The 26,081-nt window shown below is 44.8% G+C and overlaps 1 protein-coding gene across 1 annotated transcript in view; it reads right to left on the bottom strand.

Moving 5' to 3' along the window:
- LOC311247295 (mucin-2-like) overlaps positions 1 to 26,081 on the bottom strand; it is a gene marked incomplete at both ends in the record, with an annotated part of 111,952 nt that overhangs the window by 47,839 nt on the left and 38,032 nt on the right. The window contains 2 exon segments of the mRNA XM_084337654.1: positions 16,689 to 16,839; positions 25,795 to 25,923. Coding sequence (XP_084193780.1) covers positions 16,689 to 16,839; positions 25,795 to 25,923 — 280 coding nt within the window.

The raw sequence follows: 26,081 nt of genomic DNA, 5'->3' as shown, positions 1-26,081 counted from the left end.
AAGAGGCCTGTTTTGGGTGTAGTCCGTTTTCACTGTAATGAGAGCTGTGTTAACAGTCCAGAGGGCAAAGCCTTTGTCTGATAGCTCTCTGTAAGCATGTGTTACTTTAAAAACTGCAATAACCCATGAATGTATAACATGCTTCAAACTGTTTTCAGCTGAAAATGAACATTCTGCGATGTCGGTGGTGGAAACCAGATCCATGAGCGCCCCAGCCAGCAAACCACCACCGGGCCTGGCCGCACCATCGCCCGGTGTCGGTGAGATAAGCGAAGCTGTGCTCTCGATCATGACCAAGCTCCATGCAGAATCTGAGACACGCTTCGCTGAAACACAAAGGAAAGTGCTGGCGGATTTTTGTGATAAACTTCATCGAGAGATATCAGAAGAAATAAGGTTGGCGGTCGTCCCGCTGATAGACAAGATGGAGTCGCTGCACGCTGTCTCCTCGGCTAATGCTATCGAACTAGCTGCGCTAACGACGGAGGTATCATTACAGGGCGAGAAGATGGTGGATCTAGAGTCCTCCCTGCTGGCTAGGCAGGCTGAAGTTACCAAACTACAGTCGGTAATTGTGGAAATACAGTCCCGGGAGAGACGCTACAACATCAGGATTGTTGGAGTACCGGAGGGCAACGGGGAAGGCCGTCTCTCTGAGACCATGCCGGAATTGCTGCAAAAAATACTGGGGAATGACGTCCTCCCCTCCCCTCCTGTCTGTGAGTCGGCCTACAGAGCGGGCAGGTCCACTCCTGGACTGAACAAGGAACCGAGGCCCATCATTGTCAAGCTGAACAGGCTTCAGCAGAGAGAACTCATCATGCGGTCGGCTCGTGCCAGAAGGGGTAATCTAAGGCTTGGCGATCACAAAGTGGCCATTTTCGAAGACTTTACGCCGGAGGTTCAAGCACAGAGAGGCGAATACAAATTGGTCCTGTCCAAGCTATGGAAACTAGGCCTGAGGCCCACGCTATTCGCTCCCGCGAAATTATCTGTGTTGGATAAGGTCGATGGTCGGCGTTCATTTTGGTCGTTGGCTAAAGCGAAGGAATATCTCGAGGGGATACCCGAGACTGTAGCTTGATAACTATATCGGGTGAGTGACTTGGCGATGTGGGCCTGAATAGATTGTTAGGGCCGGCTATTCACAAACACTTGCTGTCATGCCTAGAAATGCTAACTGCCCACTGCCCATCCAACTAGCGGGGCTTCCAAATGACTTCTGTTACTTGCTAATGCTGACCTCATGGTCGTACTTGTGCGTCGCCTATATGGAAGCTAGCAAGCTAGCTGAACAATGTTCATAGACTCTAATGTGCTATCCGGATTCATCACTAGCTTACGAGCTAGCCTCGGGCTAGCTAGCGGGCTGCGTCTATCGTCTGCGCTGAGACATTCGAGACCCGTTAATATTTACGCACTTTGGTTGTTGTTGCTGTTTAAGTGTAATCGGTTCGCACAATTCAACGGTGATCGGGTCCTTAACTAACTTTTTGTATGCTTTTATTTTTATATCCAGGCTGTTTTGAGCTTTGGGCTCCGGTAGGAGAAGATCGGTTGAATATATATATAAACAATATATGATAACAGGTTGTGTCAGGTATGGCTTATTACCATCCCCGGGTTAATGAATGTGTTTAATTCTATTCGTACATAGGTTATGTCATTCCAGCCGTTGTGCCTGATCAGAGGGGCTGTTACAGGTGTGCACTTTGACCATAACCCCCTTTTCCCCTTCTTATTATTGTCATTGTTTAAATGATGTTTAAATGACATTTGTTTGCACAATTTACCTGGGATCCGATCCTACCTTAGACTATCTGCTGGTATGCTCTAATTTAATTTTGTTTTGAATTTTCCTTTATCCATTTGTGCTATAACATTGCGACGTTGATGCGCGGACTCGGAAATAGATGGTTGCAGGGTTGATGTTGAGTTGTTATATAATAATGACAATTTTTTTTCCCATTATAGTTATCTCATGTTAGGGCCAAGGCTCATGGTGGTTTTCGACCGATATCTTTATTGAAACAATATATGATAACAGGTTGTGTCAGATATAGCTTATTACCATCCCCGGGTTAATGAATGTGTTTAATTCTATTCTTACATAGGTTATGTCATTTCAGCCGTTGTGCCTGATCAGAGGGGCTGTTACAGGTGTGCACTTTGACCATAACCCCCTTTTTTCCCTTTCTTATTATTGTCGTTGTTTAAAGAACATCTGTTTGCACAATTTACCTGTGACCCGATCCTGCCTTAGACTATCGGCTAGTATGCTTTAATTTAATTTTGTTTTGAATTTTCCTTTATCCATTTGTGCTATAACATTGCAACGTTGAAGCGCAGACTCGGAAATAGATGGTTGCAGGGGTGATGATGAGTTATTATATAATAATGGCTATTTTTTACATTATGGTTATCTCATGTTAGGGCCAAGGCTCAGGTGGTTTTCGACCGATATCTTTATTGATTTTATTTGTATTATTATTTGTGTTTATTGGACTAGTGGGGGTTTAATCAGGGGTTTATCTAGAGGGGGGTCGGAGTGGGGAGCGTCTTATTGGATCCATGACTCCAGTGGGAAATGATAGGAAGATGACCATCCTTAGTGGATGGGACATAGGGAGGGGATTGGAGAGTGGGTATAGGAGGGCTTATAATAGGACGGGTGGGTTAGGGTTTAGAGTAGAAGGAGGGTGGGTTGTAACTGGGGTGGTATTTTTATGTGTTTTATGTACTGTTGTCTTATATGTGTGTAATTGTTCCTCCTCTGAACTCCTGGGATTGACCGTCTGGGCTCGCCTGGATCAGCGCCTCTGTACTCAGCCTGGCTGCACTGGTATGTTCTCTATGCATTTAGACAAACTCGACCATGGCTAAATTGAATATTTTAATTTGGAACGCAGGAGGTCTTAACGCCCCACACAAGCGTGCCAGTGCCCTTTGGTTATTGAAGAGAAGAAATATTGACATTGCTCTCCTTAGTGAGACGCATTTATTGGTGGGTGATGTGTCAAGGCTAGCAAATCGACAATATCACGTTATCTCCTCATCCTCAGCCGATGATAAGACGAAAGGAGTCGTCATAGTTACAAGACGTAACCTTGATAACCTTGAAGTCCTGGATGTGTGGTCGGACACGGAGGGAAGGATTACTATAGCAAAAGTTGAGTTCTCTCATAGGAAGATGGCAATAATAGCATTGTATGCCCCTAACACATTTGATTCAGCGTTCTATAATACAATCACGAAGAATATGTTGGAACTTACTGGATACGCTCTCATTGTGGGTGGCGATTTTAATGCGTGCTGGGATGCGGAGATGGATAGGTCCGGATCCTCTGAAACAAGCGACCAAAAACGGTCCTCTAAGGCCCTCAGGATGTGGGCCCAGGACACTGGGCTCGCAGACCTATGGCGCTTATCCAATCCCACCCTCAAGGATTACTCTCACCTGTCTGCCAGACACAAAACCTTCTCTCGAATAGACTATGCATTCGCATCCCCTAATTTGTTTGATAGTTTCGACGTCTCATTGGTTCCCCTGGCTCTCTCGGACCACAAGGGGATTTTCCTTGTGGCAACCTTTGGCAGGCTCTCCACGAGAGCTCCCAGGTGGCGTTTTAACTCAACCTTATTAAAGAACGATGATTTCTGCTCTGAGTTCAGGAGTAAACTAGCTGAATTCTTGCAGATCAATGTTGGCACGGTCGATGACCCCAGGGTCCTATGGAACGCATTGAAAGGATTTATCAGGGGTCATGTCACACTTTTCGCCTCCAACTTACGTAAATCCCGGTCAAAAAAACTAGAAGGACTGGAAACATTATATGCGGATCTATACGCTTCTTTGCAAACTAACTATAGTGAACGACTAAACACACAACGTAAGATAGTCAAGAATGAAATAAACTCCATACTTAAACAACAGTCTGAGTTCTTGATACATAGGACAAGGCAAAATTACTACTTTCACGACTCCAGGCCTAGCCATCTATTGGCAATGAAAATACGCTCGAATGATCATTTCTCGGATATCCCCTCGATCAAGACGCGACAGGGTACAATCACTACTGATTCGAAAAAGATCAACAACACTTTTAAAGAGTTTTACTCACAGTTATATAGCTCAGAGGTTAATCTCGACGACTCTAAATTTGAATCGTTCATTGGCGGGCTTGAGATACCCCACATTTCTGAGGAAGAGGCTAAGGAACTGGGGAAACCGATCACCCTTAATGAACTAAGGGAGACGATTGCTGAAATGCAGAGGGGTAAGGCACCAGGCTGGGATGGTATTCCACCCGAGGTGTATTTAGCTTTCTGGGACCAACTGGGTCCATTGATGCTCGATATGATCAATTACGCTATCGAACAAGGGGAGTTCTCAAGAGATGTCAACATGGCGTTGATTTCTTTACTTCTCAAGAAGGACAAAGATCCCAATGATTGTGGTAGCTATAGGCCCTTGAGTCTTCTCGGGGCCGATTTAAAAGTGTTTGCCAAGGTGCTGGCCCGTCGCCTGCAGAGATTTATGACGGTATTGGTACACTGCGATCAAACCGGTTTTATCCCGGGGCGCCTGGCTGCAGATAATCTTAGGAGGCTGTTGCATGTAGTCGATAACAGTAAAGACAATACAGCTCCGTCCACTGTTCTGTCGTTGGATGCCATGAAGGCGTTTGACAGACTAGAATGGTCATACCTGTGGAAGGTACTTGAGGTCATGGGTCTTGGAAATAATTTTATTCATATGATTAAAGTCCTGTATGCCTCGCCGTCGGCAATGATACTGACAGGCAAAAACTGTTCCACACTTTTCCCAGTCTCCAGATCTTCTAGACAGGGTTGTCCTCTGAGCCCGGGACTATTCGCGCTTTCCCTCGAACCATTGGCCCAATTTATTAGGCAATCAGAGGACATCGTCCCCATAATGATCAATAATACACCACACAAAATTGCTCTCTATGCGGATGACCTACTGATTTTTATGGATGACCCTTCCCGGTTGGCCACAAAATTATTGGAAATAATCGACGACTTTGGTAAATTGTCAGGCTTTAAGATTAACTGGAACAAATCAGCTTGCCTACCTCTTAATGAGCTGGCCAAGGCGGTGCGACTACCAGCTGATATCCCCATAGTGGAACATTTTAAATACTTAGGTATAGAGATATTCCCCACGCTGAGTCAAACTACTAAGTACAACTTCACGGGTACTTATGATAAAATACGCCAGGATCTAGACAGATGGTCGTCCCTTCCTAACTCCTTACAAGCCCGAGCTTCCATAATCAAAATGAACGTTCTGCCTAGGATAAATTTTGTTAGCTCAATGCTCCCCCTGCCCCCTCCAATAGACCACTGGCGCAAGGTACAATCGATGGTATCTAAGTTTATCTGGAATAACAAACGCCAGAGAATCAAAAGAGCTACTACTCAACGTAGGAAACAAGATGGGGGCCTCGCAATCCCTGATTTTAAGCTTTATTTCTGGTCCTTCTCACTGAGACCTCTGATGTGCTGGCTAGACCCTGTAGATGCTGTATCTTGGCGCTCCTTAGAAGCGGCGGCGGTCTCACCGCTAAGATTGCAGGATGTGGTGTACTCCACTGTCTCTATTTCGAAATGCCGGCTGAGGTATGGACCGATCATAACTCACGTGATCCAAACGTGGCGTAATGTACAGAGGTCGTGTGGGGTTAAATGCCCATGGCACCTGGACTCTCCAATTTTTAATAACCAGCAATTACTTGTTGGGCACAAGCCGGTTAATATTCCTCAATGGCAAAGGAGGGGGGTGCATACTCTGGAGGATATTTATGATAAGAACGGCCTCCGTGCGTTTCAGGACTTAAGAGAATTTTATGATCTTCCCGGCGAGTCCTTCTTTCTTTATCTTCAACTAAGGTCAGCGCTGAGGGCGCATGGCGTGCCGTGGGCTCAAGCTCTGCACCCACACCCCTTCCTCAGGCTCATAGTGGACAGGACGACCTCCAGAGGGTTTGTCTCAGACTTTTATACGCTCTTAATTCAATCCACGTATACAAATCTATCATTGGATACAATCTGGCGTGTGGATATCCCGGAGTTGGACCCCGAGTTTGACTGGGATGATGTTTGGGCAAATGTGGCATTGTCTTCCCGCAACCCCAATCACCAGCAAATTCATTTTAATTATATTCATAGGACCTATCTTACACCTAGGAAGCTATTTGCTATGGGACTGGTAACCGACTCTCGGTGCACTTTGTGCTCTCAAAAGGCCACTGGCACTTATATGCATATGTATTGGGATTGCCCACCAGTGGCCCGCTTCTGGAGGTCAATAACGGACAAACTTTCAGAGCTGTGTGGCTTAACTATCCCATTCTCAGCTGTTACGCTACTCCTGAACGATATAACGACACTACCCGCGTCCGTACAACTGAAAAGGGTTGTCCTAGCGGGTGTCACAGCAGCGAAGAAGCTAATAGCAATGAGATGGAAGGAGCCTGAGAAGCTTACAGTGATTAACTGGTCCCTAACACTATTGGATGTGATTTATCTGGAGATATCCACAGCGTGGGTGATTGGGGTGGGACAGGCAGGTATTGACCTGTGGTTTGCAGCAGCCGAAAAGGTCAGGACCGCCGTGTGCGGCTGAGCGGGGTTGAGGTGCGTGTTCGGGTGAGTCCGGCGGTCTCTTGGGAGGGGGAGGAGGAAATGTTTTGTCTGTCTTGTCTTTTGTCTTGTCCTCTTGAGTTTAGCTGGGGTTTTTATGGGGGGGCAGCTATTTAACTATTTCTTCACTGGTTGGCCACTTTTACACGGTCTCTGTGAGTCTATGGAACACCTCTACAGGTTTTTGTTTTTTCATGAAGGTTCATTGCTCTGTTTTCGGGTCGTGTTCTCAAAAAATGGTCCTTGTGGTGGATTGGAGATGTACGTTTTATTAATATAGGGTCACACGGTCGGGAATCGGGGCTGAACACTGGGAAAGACCATTTATTAGATAGTACCCCTTGGAATTAAAATTTAGAAGGTTGAACTCTGTTTTCTTTTCTCTTTGTCTGTATAAATTGTTAGTCTGTATTATTATTGTTTTTGTTATTTTCTTGTGAAGTTCTATGTATTGTGATTGTGGTTAATGTGTTGTCTTGTTTCATGTGAATAATAATAATAAAAAAAATTGATAAAAAAAAAGAATTAATTCAAAAGAGTTTAAATTGGATAACAAAAATCTCTTAAAGAAGCTGTCGTAAAAAAAAAATGCTAACTCTATCTCATAAAACTCTATACAACGTGTTGAGAGTTGTCTCTGAAAAGGCTAAATATAGGATTGGTTTTGTCAGATGTCTTCTCAGTTAGAGGAAAAACAGGAGGCCAAACCACAGGTGGCCTGAGGCTACATTGCAATAAAATAGAAAAGATGGTTGTCCCTAGTTTAAGGAATTTTGAAATAATAATAATGTCATTTATTTAGCTAATATTACTAGCATGGTGTGCAATATGAATGCTTTATACTTTTAGTCTATAACAATAAGTGGTTAATAGGTTGACAATCAAATATACTGGTAACCTGGATTAGACTAAGGAAACTTAGGTCTCATAGTATGTGTGTGTTTACAGACAGTTTGAGAAAGTGGTCCCACTGAGTACATTTATATAATATAGTAAGTGTTGGCAACAGCTGAAGACAATAGAGGGAGTAGTCACATATCTGTGTTATCTGTTAAACTGCCACTGTGAGCACTAAATGTAGAGACAGATGCAGAGGAGGAGCGATGGTTCACTATTTCAGTAACTCAAATATACTTTCAAATGTCTGCTTCTGTACTCAAATTTGCTTAAAATGAATTGCAAATATTCCGGTTATATTGTGGTAATAATCCTGAAGCTAATGATATGAAAAATGCTATGGTTATGATAAAGAATCGCAAATTTTGAAATTAAGCCACTTCTAAACTATATTGGAAAATACTCAAAGTGCTAAATACTAACTGTATAAAATAGATAGTGATTTAAGTTAAAATAATATTATTAGAAACTATAGAAATGGACTTAATGGTAAAAAGACTGTGATTCTCATTTAGCATCAAGAGAAACTATTCAAAAATGATATGTCTGTGTTTATGAAATCAATCTCAATTCGAATATATATATCTTGGGTTTAATAACAAAAGTATTAAGTTAGTTTAGACGGTAAATCTATTTCTCTGATTCGAAACAAAGGAGAGAGCAGTTGGCCTACTAAGGACAACCCTCTATTTCAAATTCAAACTTAGAGAGCCCGTAATTGGAGGAAAACATCTTCTTGACGTCACTCCTGTGACATCACGCAGACACTCCAGGCTCATTGATAAAGGGGGACAGACTGAGCGGGAAGATCACACAGACACAGAGCACAAGGAGACACAGAGACCACATGGAAGAAGGAAAACCAATCACCATGGAAACCTGAAAACAACAACAAATCCCTCGAGGAGAGCTTCCTGGCTCTAGACAAAGATCTTGACTGACTTAGCTAGAAATATTCAACGCTGTTTGATCATCTTTTATATGGAATCTCTCAGCCGACTCTCATGTCTAAAGAGCTTGCTGAAATCCAGCTTTAGATAGTATGCAAATAAAAGCAGAAATCCTGACTAGAGCTCGGTTATCTTTTTGCCAATTCCTTCATTCAACTGCTGTCTACTATTGGGTGAATATACAGAGTGTCAGAGCTATTTGAGAACATCGCAGAGTACTCTACTATTAATATAGTATACAATCACGGACCAGCTGAATCTCGTTACCATAAAGCTAAAATGGGCGAGTGTAATTTTTACCCCAGACGACACCACATGGTCTCAAATTGATCTGATAGGCTGAAACTCCCACAAGAGGACGCTTTTGGGAGGCGTGGTTATGAGCTTAAAGGAGATTGCACGGAGAACAGGAAGGACACACAGACGAACGACAGGAGAGAAGACTACATTCCAGAATCCGTCATCGATGAAGATTGCCTTTTTTCGCCACTGCTTACTTTAATTGAATCTACAAAGATTAGTGCACGTTTTAGGAGAATCATTAAAACTCCTGGCATTTTTATGCACTAAGAAGCAGTTGTCCTACGTTTTCTTTACCTGCACTTCTACATCTGCATCTGTGACCGGTGGTCCAAACACACACGCAGGAAAGAAACTAGGCCAAGACTAGCCTCCATTATACGACATAGCCTTTCTTCAGAGACGACACTAGCTAAATGGATCATTTATGAGAATAATTGTTTTCCTAACGTTCAGAGAGCTATTAAAAAGAGGCATTCATTTGTGAACAAACATACATTCCACACACTCACAGCTGGAAGCTACCCAGTACAAACACACTCACAGCTGGGAGCTATACCCAGTACAACCACACTCACAGCTGGAAGCTACCCAGTACAAACACACTCACAGCTGGGAGCTACCCAGTACAACCACACTCACAGCTGGGAGCTACCCAGTACAACCACACTCACAGTTGAGAGCTACCCAGTACAAACTAGGGATGTGCATCTCCTCACTGAGGCCGATGCGATGTGCATCTCGATACGGTGCCAACGATACGATACATTAACGATACATTTGAAGCACCGGGCGATGCGATGAGATATGATTCACCCCCTGTTGAGATTCGATACGATTTGATTCAACATAATGCGATTCGGGGCGATACGATGCGATTCAACACGATGCAAAATAATAATAATAATAATAATAATAATAAATAATAAAATTTTATGGTATGACAGAGGATTTGGTTGTATTCCTTATATGCAGCTTATATTATTATTAAAAATAAAAGAATCTACTGTAAGACAATTTATATAAAAACTCTTGGGTGCCTAAGAAGACTTTTGCATAAACTGTCTTTTCTATCCACTTTAGCTAAAAACACACAAGATTTATTTATCATTATTATTATTTTGTTGTTCCTATTTGTGAATAATCATGCACTGAAATGTCAAATCACGTTCCATTTGTACCTGTACAATATGGTGAATAAAGTAATCTGAATCTGAGAGAGAGAGAGAGAGAGAGAGAGAGAGAGAGAGAGAGAGAGAGAGAGAGAGAGAGAGAGAGAGAGAGAGAGAGAGAGAGAGAGAGAGAGAGAGACCCTCCCCGTCTGAGCTGCCCCGTCAACAGTTGATGATGTCACACACTAGACTAGGTCACTAGGATGCGTCTATAGTACTTTCCGACCGTAGCTTTATGTCAACATCACGGAGCCAGGCTGGATGGATTGCATGAAGCGATATAATTAAGAAATGAATAACCAATAAATGTGAAGTTATCTTTGAACCCCTGTTGTCAAGCGTCTTCAATATACCCCCCCTCCTCACTAATGTTACTGGTGTTGCAGAGTCACTTTAGTTAGACACTAGTTTAGCGTTAGCTGAACGGCTAACTGGCGTTAGCCAGAGGCTACTAGCGTTAGCATGTTGAGCAATTCTATTCATGTCTCCTCGACTTCCACTGTTTGATGATAACTGTGACGCGGCTCTCGCCTTATGTAGTAGCAAAGCAATAGTATCTGCTGTGTGTGTGTGCAGTCACAGTGCACTGCTGACAAGTGGATGAGAGGAAATTATATCAATGCATCGGTTTTTGACCGATGCAAAGACGCTACAACAATGTTCAGCCTGACATTTTGCCGACGCGGACTTATTCCACCGGTGCACTTGCATCGTGAACGTGTATGCCGGCGCACCGATGCAAATCGATGAATCGTCACATCACTAGTACAAACACACTCACAGCTGGGAGCTACCCAGTACAAACACACGCACAGTTGAGAGCTACCCAGTACAACCACACTCACAGTTGAGAGCTACCCAGTACAACCACACTCACAGTTGAGAGCTACCCAGTACAACCACACTCACAGTTGAGAGCTACCCAGTACAACCACACTCACAGCTGCAGCTCAATAAATTAGAATATCGTGGAAAAGCCCATTTATTTCGCCGCATCGATGCAGTAATTTGTGCAAAAGGAGCCCCAACTAAGTACTGAGTGAACATGGCTGACATTTCTATATTAAACTTTTTTTTTGTATTGGTTCCATGGTTCCATGTAATAAAAGAAATTCTGAGATACTGAATTTGGGGTTTTCATGAGCTGTAAGCCATAATCATCCAAATTAAAACAAATAAAGGCTTGAAATATTTCACTCCGCTCTGAAACATTGACTACAGCTCAAACCTCCACTCTGAAACACTGACTACAGCTCAAACCTCCATCTGAAACACTGACTACAACTCAAACCTCCACTCTGAAACATTGACTACAACTCAAACCTCCGCTCTGAAACATTGACTACAACTCAAACCTCCGCTCTGAAACATTGACTACAACTCAAACCTCCGCTCTGAAACATTGACTACAACTCAAACCTCCACTCTGAAACATTGACTACAACTCAAACCTCCACTCTGAAACATTGACTACAACTCAAACCTCCGCTCTGAAACATTGACTACAACTCAAACCTCCACTCTGAAACATTGACTACAGCTCAAACCTCCACTCTGAAACATTGACTACAACTCAAACCTCCGCTCTGAAACATTGACTACAACTCAAACCTCCGCTCTGAAACATTGACTACAACTCAAACCTCCGCTCTGAAACATTGACTACAACTCAAACCTCCACTCTGAAACATTGACTACAACTCAAACCTCCGCTCTGAAACATTGACTACAGCTCAAACCTCCACTCTGAAACACTGACTACAGCTCAAACCTCCACTCTGAAACACTGACTACAGCTCAAACCTCTGCTCTGAAACATTGACTACAACTCAAACCTCTGCTCTGAAACATTGACTACAACTCAAACCTCCGCTCTGAAACATTGACTACAACTCAAACCTCCGCTCTGAAACATTGACTACAACTCAAACCTCCACTCTGAAACATTGACTACAACTCAAACCTCCGCTCTGAAACATTGACTACAACTCAAACCTCCGCTCTGAAACATTGACTACAACTCAAACCTCCACTCTGAAACATTGACTACAACTCAAACCTCTGCTCTGAAACATTGACTACAACTCAAACCTCCACTCTGAAACATTGACTACAACTCAAACCTCCACTCTGAAACATTGACTACAACTCAAACCTCCGCTCTGAAACACTGACTACAACTCAAACATCCACTCTGAAACATTGACTACAACTCAAACCTCCGCTCTGAAACATTGACTACAACTCAAACCTCCACTCTGAAACACTGACTACAGCTCAAACCTCCGCTATGAAACACTGACTACAGCTCAAACCTCCACTCTGAAACATTGACTACAACTCAAACCTCCGCTCTGAAACATTGACTACAACTCAAACCTCCGCTCTGAAACATTGACTACAACTCAAACCTCCGCTCTGAAACATTGACTACAACTCAAACCTCCACTCTGAAACATTGACTACAACTCAAACCTCCGCTCTGAAACATTGACTACAACTCAAACCTCCACTCTGAAATATTGACTACAACTCAAACCTCCGCTCTGAAACATTGACTACAACTCAAACCTCCACTCTGAAACACTGACTACAGCTCAAACCTCCGCTATGAAACACTGACTACAGCTCAAACCTCCGCTATGAAACACTGACTACAGCTCAAACCTCCACTCTGAAACATTGACTACAACTCAAACCTCCGCTCTGAAACATTGACTACAACTCAAACCTCCGCTCTGAAACATTGACTACAACTCAAACCTCCGCTCTGAAACATTGACTACAACTCAAACCTCCGCTCTGAAACATTGACTACAACTCAAACCTCCACTCTGAAACATTGACTACACCTCAAACCTCCACTCTGAAACATTGACTACAGCTCAAACCTCCACTCTGAAACATTGACTACAACTCAAACCTCCGCTCTGAAACATTGACTACAACTCAAACCTCTGCTCTGAAACATTGACTACAACTCAAACCTCCACTCTGAAACATTGACTACAACTCAAACCTCCGCTCTGAAACATTGACTACAACTCAAACCTCCGCTCTGAAACATTGACTACAACTCAAACCTCCACTCTGAAACATTGACTACAAATCAAACCTCCACTCTGAAACACTGACTACAACTCAAACCTCCGCTCTGAAACATTGACTACAACTCAAACCTCCGCTCTGAAACATTGACTACAACTCAAACCTCCACTCTGAAACATTGACTACAACTCAAACCTCCACTCTGAAACATTGACTACAACTCAAACCTCCGCTCTGAAACACTGACTACAACTCAAACATCCACTCTGAAACATTGACTACAACTCAAACCTCCACTCTGAAACATTGACTACAACTCAAACCTCCACTCTGAAACACTGACTACAGCTCAAACCTCCGCTATGAAACACTGACTACAGCTCAAACCTCCACTCTGAAACATTGACTACAACTCAAACCTCCACTCTGAAACATTGACTACAACTCAAACCTCCGCTCTGAAACATTGACTACAACTCAAACCTCCGCTCTGAAACATTGACTACAACTCAAACCTCCGCTCTGAAACATTGACTACAACTCAAACCTCCGCTCTGAAACATTGACTACAACTCAAACCTCCACTCTGAAATATTGACTACAACTCAAACCTCCGCTCTGAAACATTGACTACAACTCAAACCTCCACTCTGAAACACTGACTACAGCTCAAACCTCCGCTATGAAACACTGACTACAGCTCAAACCTCCGCTATGAAACACTGACTACAGCTCAAACCTCCACTCTGAAACATTGACTACAACTCAAACCTCCGCTCTGAAACATTGACTACAACTCAAACCTCCGCTCTGAAACATTGACTACAACTCAAACCTCCACTCTGAAACATTGACTACAACTCAAACCTCCGCTCTGAAACATTGACTACAACTCAAACCTCCACTCTGAAACATTGACTACAACTCAAACCTCCGCTCTGAAACATTGACTACAAATCAAACCTCCACTCTGAAACACTGACTACAACTCAAACCTCCGCTCTGAAACATTGACTACAACTCAAACCTCCGCTCTGAAACACTGACTACAGCTCAAACCTCCACTCTGAAACACTGACTACAGCTCAACCTCCGCTCTGAAACATTGACTACAACTCAAACCTCCGCTCTGAAACATTGACTACAACTCAAACCTCCGCTCTGAAACACTGACTACAGCTCAAACCTCCGCTCTGAAACACTGACTACAGCTCAAACCTCCGCTCTGAAACATTGACTACAACTCAAACCTCCACTCTGAAACATTGACTACAACTCAAACCTCCGCTCTGAAACATTGACTACAACTCAAACCTCCACTCTGAAACATTGACTACAACTCAAACCTCCGCTCTGAAACATTGACTACAACTCAAACCTCCAATCTGAAACATTGACTACAACTCAAACCTCCACTCTGAAACATTGACTACAACTCAAACCTCCACTCTGAAACATTGACTACGACTCAAACCTCCGCTCTGAAACACTGACTACAACTCAAACATCCACTCTGAAACATTGACTACAACTCAAACCTCCGCTCTGAAACATTGACTACAACTCAAACCTCCACTCTGAAACACTGACTACAGCTCAAACCTCCGCTATGAAACACTGACTACAGCTCAAACCTCCACTCTGAAACATTGACTACAACTCAAACCTCCGCTCTGAAACATTGACTACAACTCAAACCTCCGCTCTGAAACATTGACTACAACTCAAACCTCCGCTCTGAAACATTGACTACAACTCAAACCTCCGCTCTGAAACATTGACTACAACTCAAACCTCCGCTCTGAAACATTGACTACAACTCAAACCTCCACTCTGAAACATTGACTACAACTCAAACCTCCGCTCTGAAACATTGACTACAGCTCAAACCTCCACTCTGAAACATTGACTACAACTCAAACCTCCGCTCTGAAACATTGACTACAACTCAAACCTCCGCTCTGAAACATTGACTACAACTCAAACCTCCACTCTGAAACATTGACTACAACTCAAACCTCCGCTCTGAAACATTGACTACAACTCAAACCTCCACTCTGAAACATTGACTACAACTCAAACCTCCGCTCTGAAACATTGACTACAAATCAAACCTCCACTCTGAAACACTGACTACAACTCAAACCTCCGCTCTGAAACATTGACTACAACTCAAACCTCCGCTCTGAAACACTGACTACAGCTCAAACCTCCACTCTGAAACACTGACTACAGCTCAAACCTCCGCTCTGAAACATTGACTACAACTCAAACCTCCGCTCTGAAACATTGACTACAACTCAAACCTCCGCTCTGAAACACTGACTACAGCTCAAACCTCCGCTCTGAAACACTGACTACAGCTCAAACCTCCGCTCTGAAACATTGACTACAGCTCAAACCTCCGCTCTGAAACATTGACTACAACTCAAACATCCGCTCTGAAACATTGACTACAACTCAAACCTCCACTCTGAAACATTGACTACAACTCAAACCTCCGCTCTGAAACATTGACTACAACTCAAACCTCCGCTCTGAAACATTGACTACAGCTCAAACCTCCGCTATGAAACACTGACTACAACTCAAACCTCCGCTCTGAAACATTGACTACAGCTCAAACCTCCGCTCTGAAACACTGACTACAGCTCAAACCTCCGCTATGAAACACTGACTACAACTCAAACCTCCACTCTGAAACATTGACTACAGCTCAAACCTCCACTCTGAAACATTGACTACAACTCAAACCTCCGCTCTGAAACATTGACTACAACTCAAACCTCCGCTCTGAAACACTGACTACAGCTCAAACCTCCGCTCTGAAACATTGACTACAGCTCAAACCTCAGCTCTGAAACATTGACTACAACTCAAACCTCTGCTCTGAAACATTGACTACAACTCAAACCTCCACTCTGAAACATTGACTACAACTCAAACCTCCGCTCTGAAACATTGACTACAACTCAAACCTCCACTCTGAAACATTGACTACAGCTCAAACCTCCGCTATGAAACACTGACGACAACTCAAACCTCCGCTCTGAAACATTGACTACAACTCAAACTTCCGCTCTAAAACATTGACTACAGCTCAAACCTCCACTCTGAAACATTGACTACAACTCAAACCTCCGCTCTGAAACATTGACTACAACTCAAACCTCCGCTCTGAAACATTGACTACAGCTCAAACCTAAGTATATCCCGGACCGTATTTTATTCTTTATTCTATTTTATTCTTATTTTTTATATTATTATATTATTATTATTCTTATTTTAGTCCTATTCACTACCTAAATGTTTATTGTTGTTCAATGTGAGCGATCTGTAGTGCAGAATTTCCCTCTGGATTATTAAAGGATTTATATTCTACTCTATTCTATTCTAACCTCCACTCTGAAAACATTGACCACAGCTCAACTCTTGAGCAGAGAGCCATCACTGTGACACAGAGTACATTCTTGTTCATAGATATGATTTAGTACAAACCTTTGTATTCTATTCTGAGATAATGCTGAAGAAATAGAACATGTCGTCAAAATGACAGTTTTTATGTATTATGTATTCCAAAATACAAATATAATAGCTACCCTAACAGGTCCCCTGACCCCACTTTTGGAACCACTTTGTAAAATGATAAACTTACCATGTCTGACAGTTTTCTGTTGTTGGTATTTTGTCACCGTTATTATAGTGTTTCCCATGTTTGCTGTAACAGCCACACTGGTCCATTGGCACACACTTCATAAAATCCTCATCGAAGTAGGGTTCAGAAGAAGGACATTTTGGATAACAACCTGACAAAAAGAAAATTGTATACAGTGATTCTGATAAAGATACATTGTGACAGAATTTCAAAAAGTGAGTAAACCATTGCTCTATTTGAGTGAAATTGGAACATTTCTGTGAGGTGGTAAATCTCAAATCTGCTGGGCGGAGGAATGAAGACATTCAGGATTAAAAAAAAGATACTGAATGATGAGAATATATTATACAGTGACATTCACAAAAAAACAAGAAATCTATTGCTATTTTCATGAAATCGGCAGTTATAGTATCATATAGCTCCGCTCTGCGCCTACTGGAATATATCCCTATATCAGTCTATGCACTGAATAAATCTCCACACCTTTACACACCTATTCACCGCTCCTCTACATAAGCAGGGGTGTGGCCATACTAACAGCTCCTTCCTTATTTTCACCATGGCGAGTGTCTGTTCACACCACTTGAGTTTAGTGTAAAATAATTGTTGAAGAGGAGCTGCGTGGACATTATTTCTTGTTTTTTCTCTCTCTCACAGTTTATGAGAAAAGGCTAAGATATAATGTCTTCATCGGAGGGTTCGAGCGCTCACAACGTCACCCTTCACCAGCGGTCGTGGCAGTCGGACGCGCCCGAGCGGTGTCCGGTGGGGAGTCTGCCTCTCCGAGGGGCTGTTGAACCAAGGCCGTATCCCGTGAGATGGCCTAGTTCCAGCTCTGGTTCCCCCGCCAGCGGACGGTCGGCCGATAGGCCAACGGCTCCTCTGTTGGCTGAGGATTTGAGACGCAAGCTCTTTGCCTCTGCTCGCTCCCGTCGTAAGATGGTGAGCTGCAGGGGCGAACGGCCTGGCTTTGGGGAACTGCTGGAGCCAGACGAGGGTGCTTCTGCTCGGTCTCCTTGTCCGATGGAAACGGAGGATTTTATGGAGGGAGCGGGAGTGCTCTTGTTTGATGCCCCGTTGGAGACGTATCACTCTCCCCCTCAGGGTGTGGCAGGGGGTGATATGTCTCCTTGGGGTCCCTCGTCCTCTGATGTTGGGTTAGAACAGGGGTCAGCAACCTTTACTATCAAAAGAGCCACTTTTCCCCCGTCCCACAAAATAAAATGCTCAGGGAGCCGCACAACCTATTTACCTTAAAATGAAGATAACAGTGTATAACGTTTTATATATCCCCAAGCATACCCCACATTTAGCATAAAACGCCTGACAATTGCATACCCAAAGTAATTTGCGATTTATTATACTTTAATGCACACAGTTTGTTGCATTAATGGGATTATAAAGCAACAAAAAGAAAATTTTAGACTTTTTAATTGCTGTTTTTACCTGTTATAACAAAGGAAAACCTCAAACTCTTATGAAGAGGAGAACAAATACTGGCTGTGTAGACCTATTTTTTAATAAAACACAGAAGAGGAGACGAAACACTGGTGTCTGTAGACCGGCTTTGAAATAAAACCCTAAACTATTCAGGTATATTTGAGTCCTTCCCTTATTTGTGGAACATTTATAAAAAAAAAGTTGTCCACTTTGAAAAAAGACTACCATGTGTAGACCTACTTTGAAATAAAACACAGAAAAGGAGAAAAAACACTGGCATTTGTAGACCTACTTTGAAATAAAACCCTGAACTATGCAGTCCTTCCCTTATTTGTGGAAAATCTATCAAATAAAAAGTAAATCTTTCGTTGTTCGCAAATTTCGCACCACATATCAGGCATACAGGTAAGCCTTTTGTTGACTAAATATCTTAGTTGATGAAATAGTTTTTCATGTCAGTGTCACAGTATGACATAAAAAAAAAAAAAAAAAAAAAAGTAAAAAGAAAATGTAATTATTATTATTATTTTTTTTGGGCCAGGGAGCCGCAGCTGATTGGCTAAAGAGTCGCATCCGGCCTCGAGGCCGCAGATTTCCGACCCCTGGGTTAGAACCTCCGACTCGGAGACGGGATGCCCAGCTATCAACCACGTTGGATGGTGGCGCCACACATGGCAGCCTCCCGTACATGAGGGAGGTGCGCAAGGGGAGTAGCGTGCCTTGTTCCCCGAGCTCATGGCGGCCGCTGCTGTCGCTAATGGCGTGGCGTTGCCGCAGCCTCTGCCTGCACCCGTCCCTGATGACTTGATAGGTAATCTCTGGCAACGTCGTCCTGTGAGGGAGACGGGCGTTGTCTGCCCATTCTTCCCCTCGATGGAGGCCTATGTGCGTCAGGGACAGGTAATCTCCCCATCACTGGCCTTACCCCCGCCTACGTGCCAGTCACGCAGGTGGCGGGTTTGGTCCAGGGATTAAAAGAAGGGGTGCCTCCGCTTGATAGCCCGATGGCGTCTATTCTTTGTCCCGAAGTGGTGTGGGAGCCGTTGCGGAAGCCGGTTCCCCAAGGGAAATCGGTTAGGCAGATGGCCAACTGGAGTGACCAGTCATACATCGCCGCGACACAGAGCCTGGCTGCGTCATCCAATATCGCGCAGCTGGCGCGCTTCATGTCGGGGATGATGGCGGGCGGGTCGGTGTTGGACGATCATCATCAGTTCCTTCACGCCCAGGTGGCTGGAGCCATCCTGCACCTGACTCAGCTGCAGGGAATAGCCGCCGGGAAGGGACGTGCCCTGGCCACTCTGACCCAGCGCCACCTTTGGCTGGAGCAAGCAAGGGTGCCGGAGCAGAAGAGGCTTCCCCTGCTCACGGCCCCCCTTTCCGATGCTGGGCTTTTCGGGTCTGCCATGCAGCAGATGACGGCTGCATGCAGAGAGATGGAGGAGGAGCGCGCTGTGCTCCAACCCCATTTCCCCCCACCCGATGCCGCCGGTGATGTCCGACGGAGGCCACGTCGTCGGAGGTCCGCGACCGTTGCCACCACCACCACCGCCGCCGCTACTGGGCCTTCGCCCAAGAAGGCCAGGAGTGGAGAGGGTGCCTCGTCCGCCGCAGCCAGCCGACCCACGCCCGGAGGTGACGGTAGGGATCGTCGTGTCCAGGCACCCCAGAACCGTCCCTCCGGGCCGGCTCCCCGTGGGGGCAAGCACCGTGCTGCACGCGGCAGGCGCCGCTAGGGACTTTCCCCTGTTTACCCCTGTTCCCTTCCCCGCCCCAACCATATGATTTTGTTGCAATTAAATAAAGGGTCCCTCCTGGTGAGGGACTATTTTTTGTTACAAACTGTGTGTTTATTCACTGTATATGTTGGGGATACGATGTGTGAACCCTCGCCTAGCTGTGGGGTTGTTTAGGAGAGCAGGACTTTTAATCGTTCTGGTCGCTACATATATGTGTGCTTAGCAAGGCCTGTGGCTAGCACTTGGTCGAAAGACTTTTTTCCTCATCCTGAAGAAATATGTTTCTTCTTATAGTGGTACATTTTACCGTTGTCTGAGGGGGTTGTGTGTATTCTGTTACATTGGAAACGATGGCATTGAGTCCACAACTTTGGAGTGTTAGCCTACAGAAGTGCTTGTGTGTATAGCTTGTACCAAGGTCTTAGACCCTCTCTCAACCTTCTGTGTTTTTTTCTTGAAAACATGAAACACGGGTGTCGTGTTCGCACATAAGCCTACAGCCTTGTTTTCTAAACCCTGTTCGCAGACGAGTTGTTGTCTGTGACTGGCGTGCGTTGGTTTAGCTTATCCTGGTAGGATATACGCTTCTCCATTTAGCATGCTGGCTACATAGGTATCACCGCTGAATGGTTGTTTTCTATCGTATCCGGGGTGTGGGGTCATGAGGGGGTGAACTGATAAACCCCTCCTTCCCTCTTTTCTGATTGGTCAGGGGGTTGGGCCTTCTGTCCTTCAGGTTCCTTGCCGCACTGATTGGTCAGCGCGGCACGGGGTAGGGAGTTCCCTGATTCCTCGCCTTTTTGGTCGGTTGAGTCATGGGATTCCCCCCGCCATAGAGTACGTCACTGGGCGCGTTTCTATTGGTTGGAGACTTCCGTGAGTTATTTTCAGGCTCCATATGTGGACCTCTGTTGTTGTCAAGTTGGGTGTTGCGGTGCATGGGAACTCAAGAGTTATATGTGTCTTGAGCTTTTGGTCACGTGGCTCAATGTTACATAAACTTTTCAATTTGTTGCTCACGTGGGAAGTCTCTCTGGGGGTTCCCCGTCCCCTCTATTATGGAGCGGTTTGACGGGGTGTTGTTTTCCCTCGGCCGCGTCATATGGGACCCATGTCCGTATTTTTTGGCGGCTTCTTGCCGTTCTCCCAGGCGGCTTGGAGGAACGATATCTGGGTTCTTGTTAGAATTACCATTGATATGTTTTGGGTCTCAATGTGTACATAGTGCTGGCCCTGGGTGCTTCTGATAGGAACCACGCATGGGTTTGCGCGCCTTGGTTGCTCATCATTGAAACAACGTTTTTATGGGGCAACTGGGATGGAGTTTGTCTCTTCCGAGCGGCAGTGTACTCGGCTTGTCTCGACGAATTCTCGTTCATCTCTGGGGGATGATAACGGAATAGATCGAAGCATTGGTAGAGGGGTCTCACGCCCTGGGGTGGGCCACCGGGCGCGGTGCTTTGTGTTCTGACCGTCTTGGTGGCGCCCTCTGTGATGTTTTAGATCAACACGCATACCTACCCCCCTCCTGGGACTGGGGATGGCGGCGTGATTAGGACACAGGACTGGTTCTGGTCGCGCCGGACCAGGTCAGTTAACCCGTTGTCCGCTGGGGCGCAGATCTGCTGTTCTGGTACCCTGAAGGACTTGTGCTTTTTCGGGGGGAAAATGCCGGGTCAGCCCGGGCGTTGCAGGGTTTGATGTTATGGAGGTGTTCGTGGTTATGTTACTGCGTGTTATCCCTCACTGTTGCTTGGTCCATATTGTGTTGTACCTTGCGCTGTGCTAAAGGAGCCTGGTCCTTCTCCATTCTTTTTTCGCCCCTCTCTTCTCCTGCTTGGCGGGGCTGGGAGGGGGCTGTCGAGGTGGTTCTTGTACCCCTCTGGCATCCCTGTGTACGTCCCAGTCCGCCGGGCCCAGGTCCGAACTTGTTCTCGTCGACCTGTTGGCCTGGGTTAACCCCTTCTTGAAAACTGAAACACTTTTACTGCTGTATAGCCAGTGTATACCCGCAGTTGTGTTTTGGAGTTTTGGAGTTTTGGAGTTTTTTTTGGGGGGTTATAGGAACAATGTCTCATGTTATAGGAACAATGCCTCATGTTAGAACCAAGGTGGTGGTTGGTTTCCAGGTGTGTTGGTAGCGGAGTCGACTCTCGGGGTAGGCCGGGCTTGGCCCCGTCTGCCTGTGAGTGTGCCCCTGCACCTTTCATGACGTCTGCCAATCATGTCAGCCTTCTCTGCCTCTGCCCCTCTAGAGGGTCGGGTTTTTTTGTGGAGGCTGTGAGGCTGGTGCACAGCATACCGTACGCCCCTTCCGCCGGGGTGCTGTTTTCAGCAGACCCCTTTGGCGCCTGTCTAGTCCGCAGTGCTCCAGGCTCAGGTCGAGTGGCCTGTTGCCTGGATTGAGGGATCGACCTCTTTTGGGGGTTGTCTCCCCGGTGCGCTGCCTGGTCCCGCTGTGGGTGTAGCCTCTTGAGTGCTTCAGGGCGGCGTGCTGTAAGGGGGAAGGGCCTGCTCTTGGATGGGCCCTGTCAGAATACGCTGGCGATGTGGGGGGTGGTGTCACTAGTGACCGCCTGGTGGGGTCTCGATGCTGCGGCGTCGTTGGCCTCACCAGGCCCACTTTTCCGGGGGGTCCAGTCCCTTCCTGGGCCTGGGTCCTCCTTTGCGCTCCGCTGCTACGGGCTTGCCACAGGGTTGGGTTTTTGCCCTTGACCCCGTGATGTTAGGGGTTGTAACGTTTTTTTTTTATTTCTTCCCGTTCGTTCCCTAGTGGCATGTGGGTTGCACGTTTGTGTAGTCGTGGGTTCTTCTGTGGGAAGGTAAGTCCCACGGTCTGCTCACCCTGTGCGTTTGAGTTGCTAAACCCCTCTTCGCAGAGTCTGATCCGTTCCCTCCCATCCTCCACTAGGGGGGTCCGGGGGCTCGGGTCCTCCCCGGTTCTGATGGTTGTGGGGGGCCTCAGCGGGTACATTTGTCGAGCCTCCGCTATACGATACTATAACGTACGGTTATATCTATAACTATAGTGACGCTCTGCGCCGGACTCACTGAGGACCCCGTGGTCTTCGCCTTGGTGGTGAAAGACTTGGGAGGGAGCTGTTAGTATGGCCACACCCCTGCTTATGTAGAGGAGCGGATGGGGGTGTAGCCAGGTGAATAGGTGTGTAAAGGTGCATGTGGAGATGTATTCAGTGCATAGACTGATATAGGGATATATTCCAGTAGGCGCAGAGCGTCACTATACTCATATAACTATGGTTATAGATATAACCGTACGTTTATCTAGCTGTGCCCCATGGTTTCAATGAGGAATGCTAACAATGCTAGCATCAAATTTCATGAAAACTGGAAGACAAGAAACTATGTAACAAGTGTCTGGTGAAGAGCGATACACTTCAAAATGTAAAAAGTCCCTTTGATAACAAACGGCTTTAATGTGTTTTATTACACATGTACATATATACCAACTATTTCCCTGTTTTATTCTCCACCCATCAATCATCCATAGCAGGGAGGGGCAACTGGCGGCCCGCGGGCCGCATGCGGCCCTCACCGACGTTCCATGCGGCCCCAGGCCAATATAAAAAAAAAAAGAAAAGAAAAAAAATTATAATATTTTTTTATTTTTTTATTTTTTTATTTTTTTATTTTTTTGTATTGTATTCGACTAAGAAGAGTTGGCAGTCAACTATGGCTCCTTTCGATCGATTAGTCGACTATTTGACTAATAGGGGTCAGCCCTAGTGTGCACATATTCAACACTGTTGAAAGTGCCGTGCAGCAATATGGGGGTTTTGATAAACTGTCGGCTGTTGTTACCGATGGATTCGCCGGGCTTCTAAGGCAGAGTGGCGTTGAGTGTCCAATGCTGCACTGCATTATACATCAGGTAAGTTTGCTAACATAATTTCCATCTATTGTGCATCACTATAATGACCAATGCGAGTCGAGTGTAGTCAAATTATATGCGAGAGTCGTTAAATCGTTTTTCTTTTTTTTTTATCTGATATAGGAGGCTCTCTGTGCCAAGAAGCTTGAATACAGCCATGTTATGGATTTGGTTACCAAGGTTACCAATCTAATTCGTGGAGGCAACAGGTCACTAAACCATAGAAAGTTTGTCTCCTTTTTGGAAGAGATGGACACTGATTATGGCGACTTGCAGCTACACACAGAAATCCGATGGCTGAGCCGTCGGAAAGTACAGGAGCGACATTGAAACACTGCAAATGCAATTCAATGATCGGTTTGAAGATTTCAACGGCATGCAGTCACGGATAGCGCTGTTTGCCGGCCCCCTCACCGCTACGGTGTCAGAGCAGCCCCCACCGTTGCAGCTTGAACTGTGCAAGCTACAGTCAGATCCTTTTTTTCAAGCAAAGAGAAATGAGAGGGGAATTTCGTTTTGGAAACTGCTACCTGAGCCCCGCTTCCCACTCCTCAGGGACTTTGCCCTCTCTATGGCCAGTATGTTTGGGAGCACATACATACGTGAGAGCAATTTCTCAAACATGAAGCACATCAAGTCAAAGGAGAGAAACAGGCTGTCGGATGAAACATTATTTCATCTGATACAGATTGCATGCACAAACATTGAAGTTGACATTCCTGCTATTGTGCGCCAAATGGAGAGACCACAAGTGTCTCATTAAAGACAGGGGGGGGAGGAGATGATGAAGAGGTGTAGAGGGGGGGAAGGAGATGATGAAGAGGTGTAGAGAGGGGGGGGAGATGATGAAGAGGTATAGAGAGGGGGGGGGAGATGATGGAGAGGTGTAGAGAGGGGACCATTATTATTATTATTATTATTATTATTATTATTATTATTATTATTATAACCATTATTGACCCACTGTGGGGCGAGGGTGAATGTCATGCCAGTTTGATAAAGGGTCAATGGGAGGCATGTAGTATTGCACTTTACTTTACTTGCACTTTACTTGTTTACTTTTGTAGTGTTCAGATAACACTAATAACACAAACACAAAGCAGCATTCCTGCTGCATTTCACTACAACAGTAAATCAAAAGTGCAATAATAAATGATTTTGTTAAATGTATAAACTTGTATCCTGCTACTAAACAAAACATTCCTGAGTGCTTCATATCCATAACATGCATTTCAGTGTTAAAATGTTTTGTTTAGTAGCAGGATAAAAGTTTATACATTTAACAAAATAATTTATTATTGCACTTTTGATTTACTGTTGTAGTGAAATGCAGCAGGAATGCTGCTTTGTGTTTGTTGAGCAGTGGGCTTTAAGTTCATACATTTATTTTATTAGAAGCCTTAATTATAATTGATCATTTTTGTATATATTTGGGGTTACAGCAATACTTTTAAATTCAGCTGTTTATAAATTCATAAAGTTGAAATTGCATTACTAAATGCATTTGAAATGGAATAAAAACAAAGTTACAACAAATTATAATTGTTTATATACCTTATTTATCACATCTGTGACTATTATGGGCTATTTGAGTGATGGGGTACTACTGGCGGGACTGCCGATAAACAATGCGGCCCCCCAGATTGATTGTGGACATTTTGTGGCCCTCACCATATACAAAGTTGCCCACCCCTGATCCATAGCAACACTATATCATCACCGACATCCAAGTTGGGGGATCCCCCTTTGAACGGCCCATCTAAGGTTTCTCTCCTCCACATCGCCTGTGGTGCTTTTTCCCATTGCTAGGTTTTTAGTGAGTTTTTCCTCACCTTCACTGGGGAATGTCTGGGAGTGTTGCATATTCAGATTTTATGGTGGATTTTGTTCTAGATTTATTGTGATGTTTCTTCTTGACTTGTTTAAAGAAGACTGGTCCAGCCCATGGGGGCATTACCTTGTGATTTCGGGCTTTACAAATAAATTTTGATTTTATTTTGATTTTATTGTACATAGGCGTTCTCTGGTAGCCTACCTTCTAGAGGAGGTATCTGCGTGGAGCAGATTCCTGAGGGGTTTCTGCACGTCTTCATACAAGGAGATCCACATGGCTTGTAGTGCCACTCACATTCACCAGGGGGGTTGTAGTAGTCACAAAATATAGCTGGAAGAGATGGAGATATAGTTCATTCAGCATCTGACAACATTTCATTAGGCCAGATGTTAGGTGTGTGTGTATATATTATGTCACTGAGCCCAGCAGTTCGTGGCACAAGTCTCCCTCTGTAATCTTTCAGATTTTTACAGATTATGAAAGTACAG

Source organism: Notolepis coatsorum, assembly GCF_963971535.1.
Source record: "Notolepis coatsorum genome assembly, chromosome: 20".
In the NCBI taxonomy this organism is placed as follows: Eukaryota; Metazoa; Chordata; class Actinopteri; order Aulopiformes; family Paralepididae; genus Notolepis; species Notolepis coatsorum.
The sequence above is the reverse complement of the archived record's forward strand: the minus strand, read 5'-3'. Positions and strand labels throughout refer to the sequence as shown.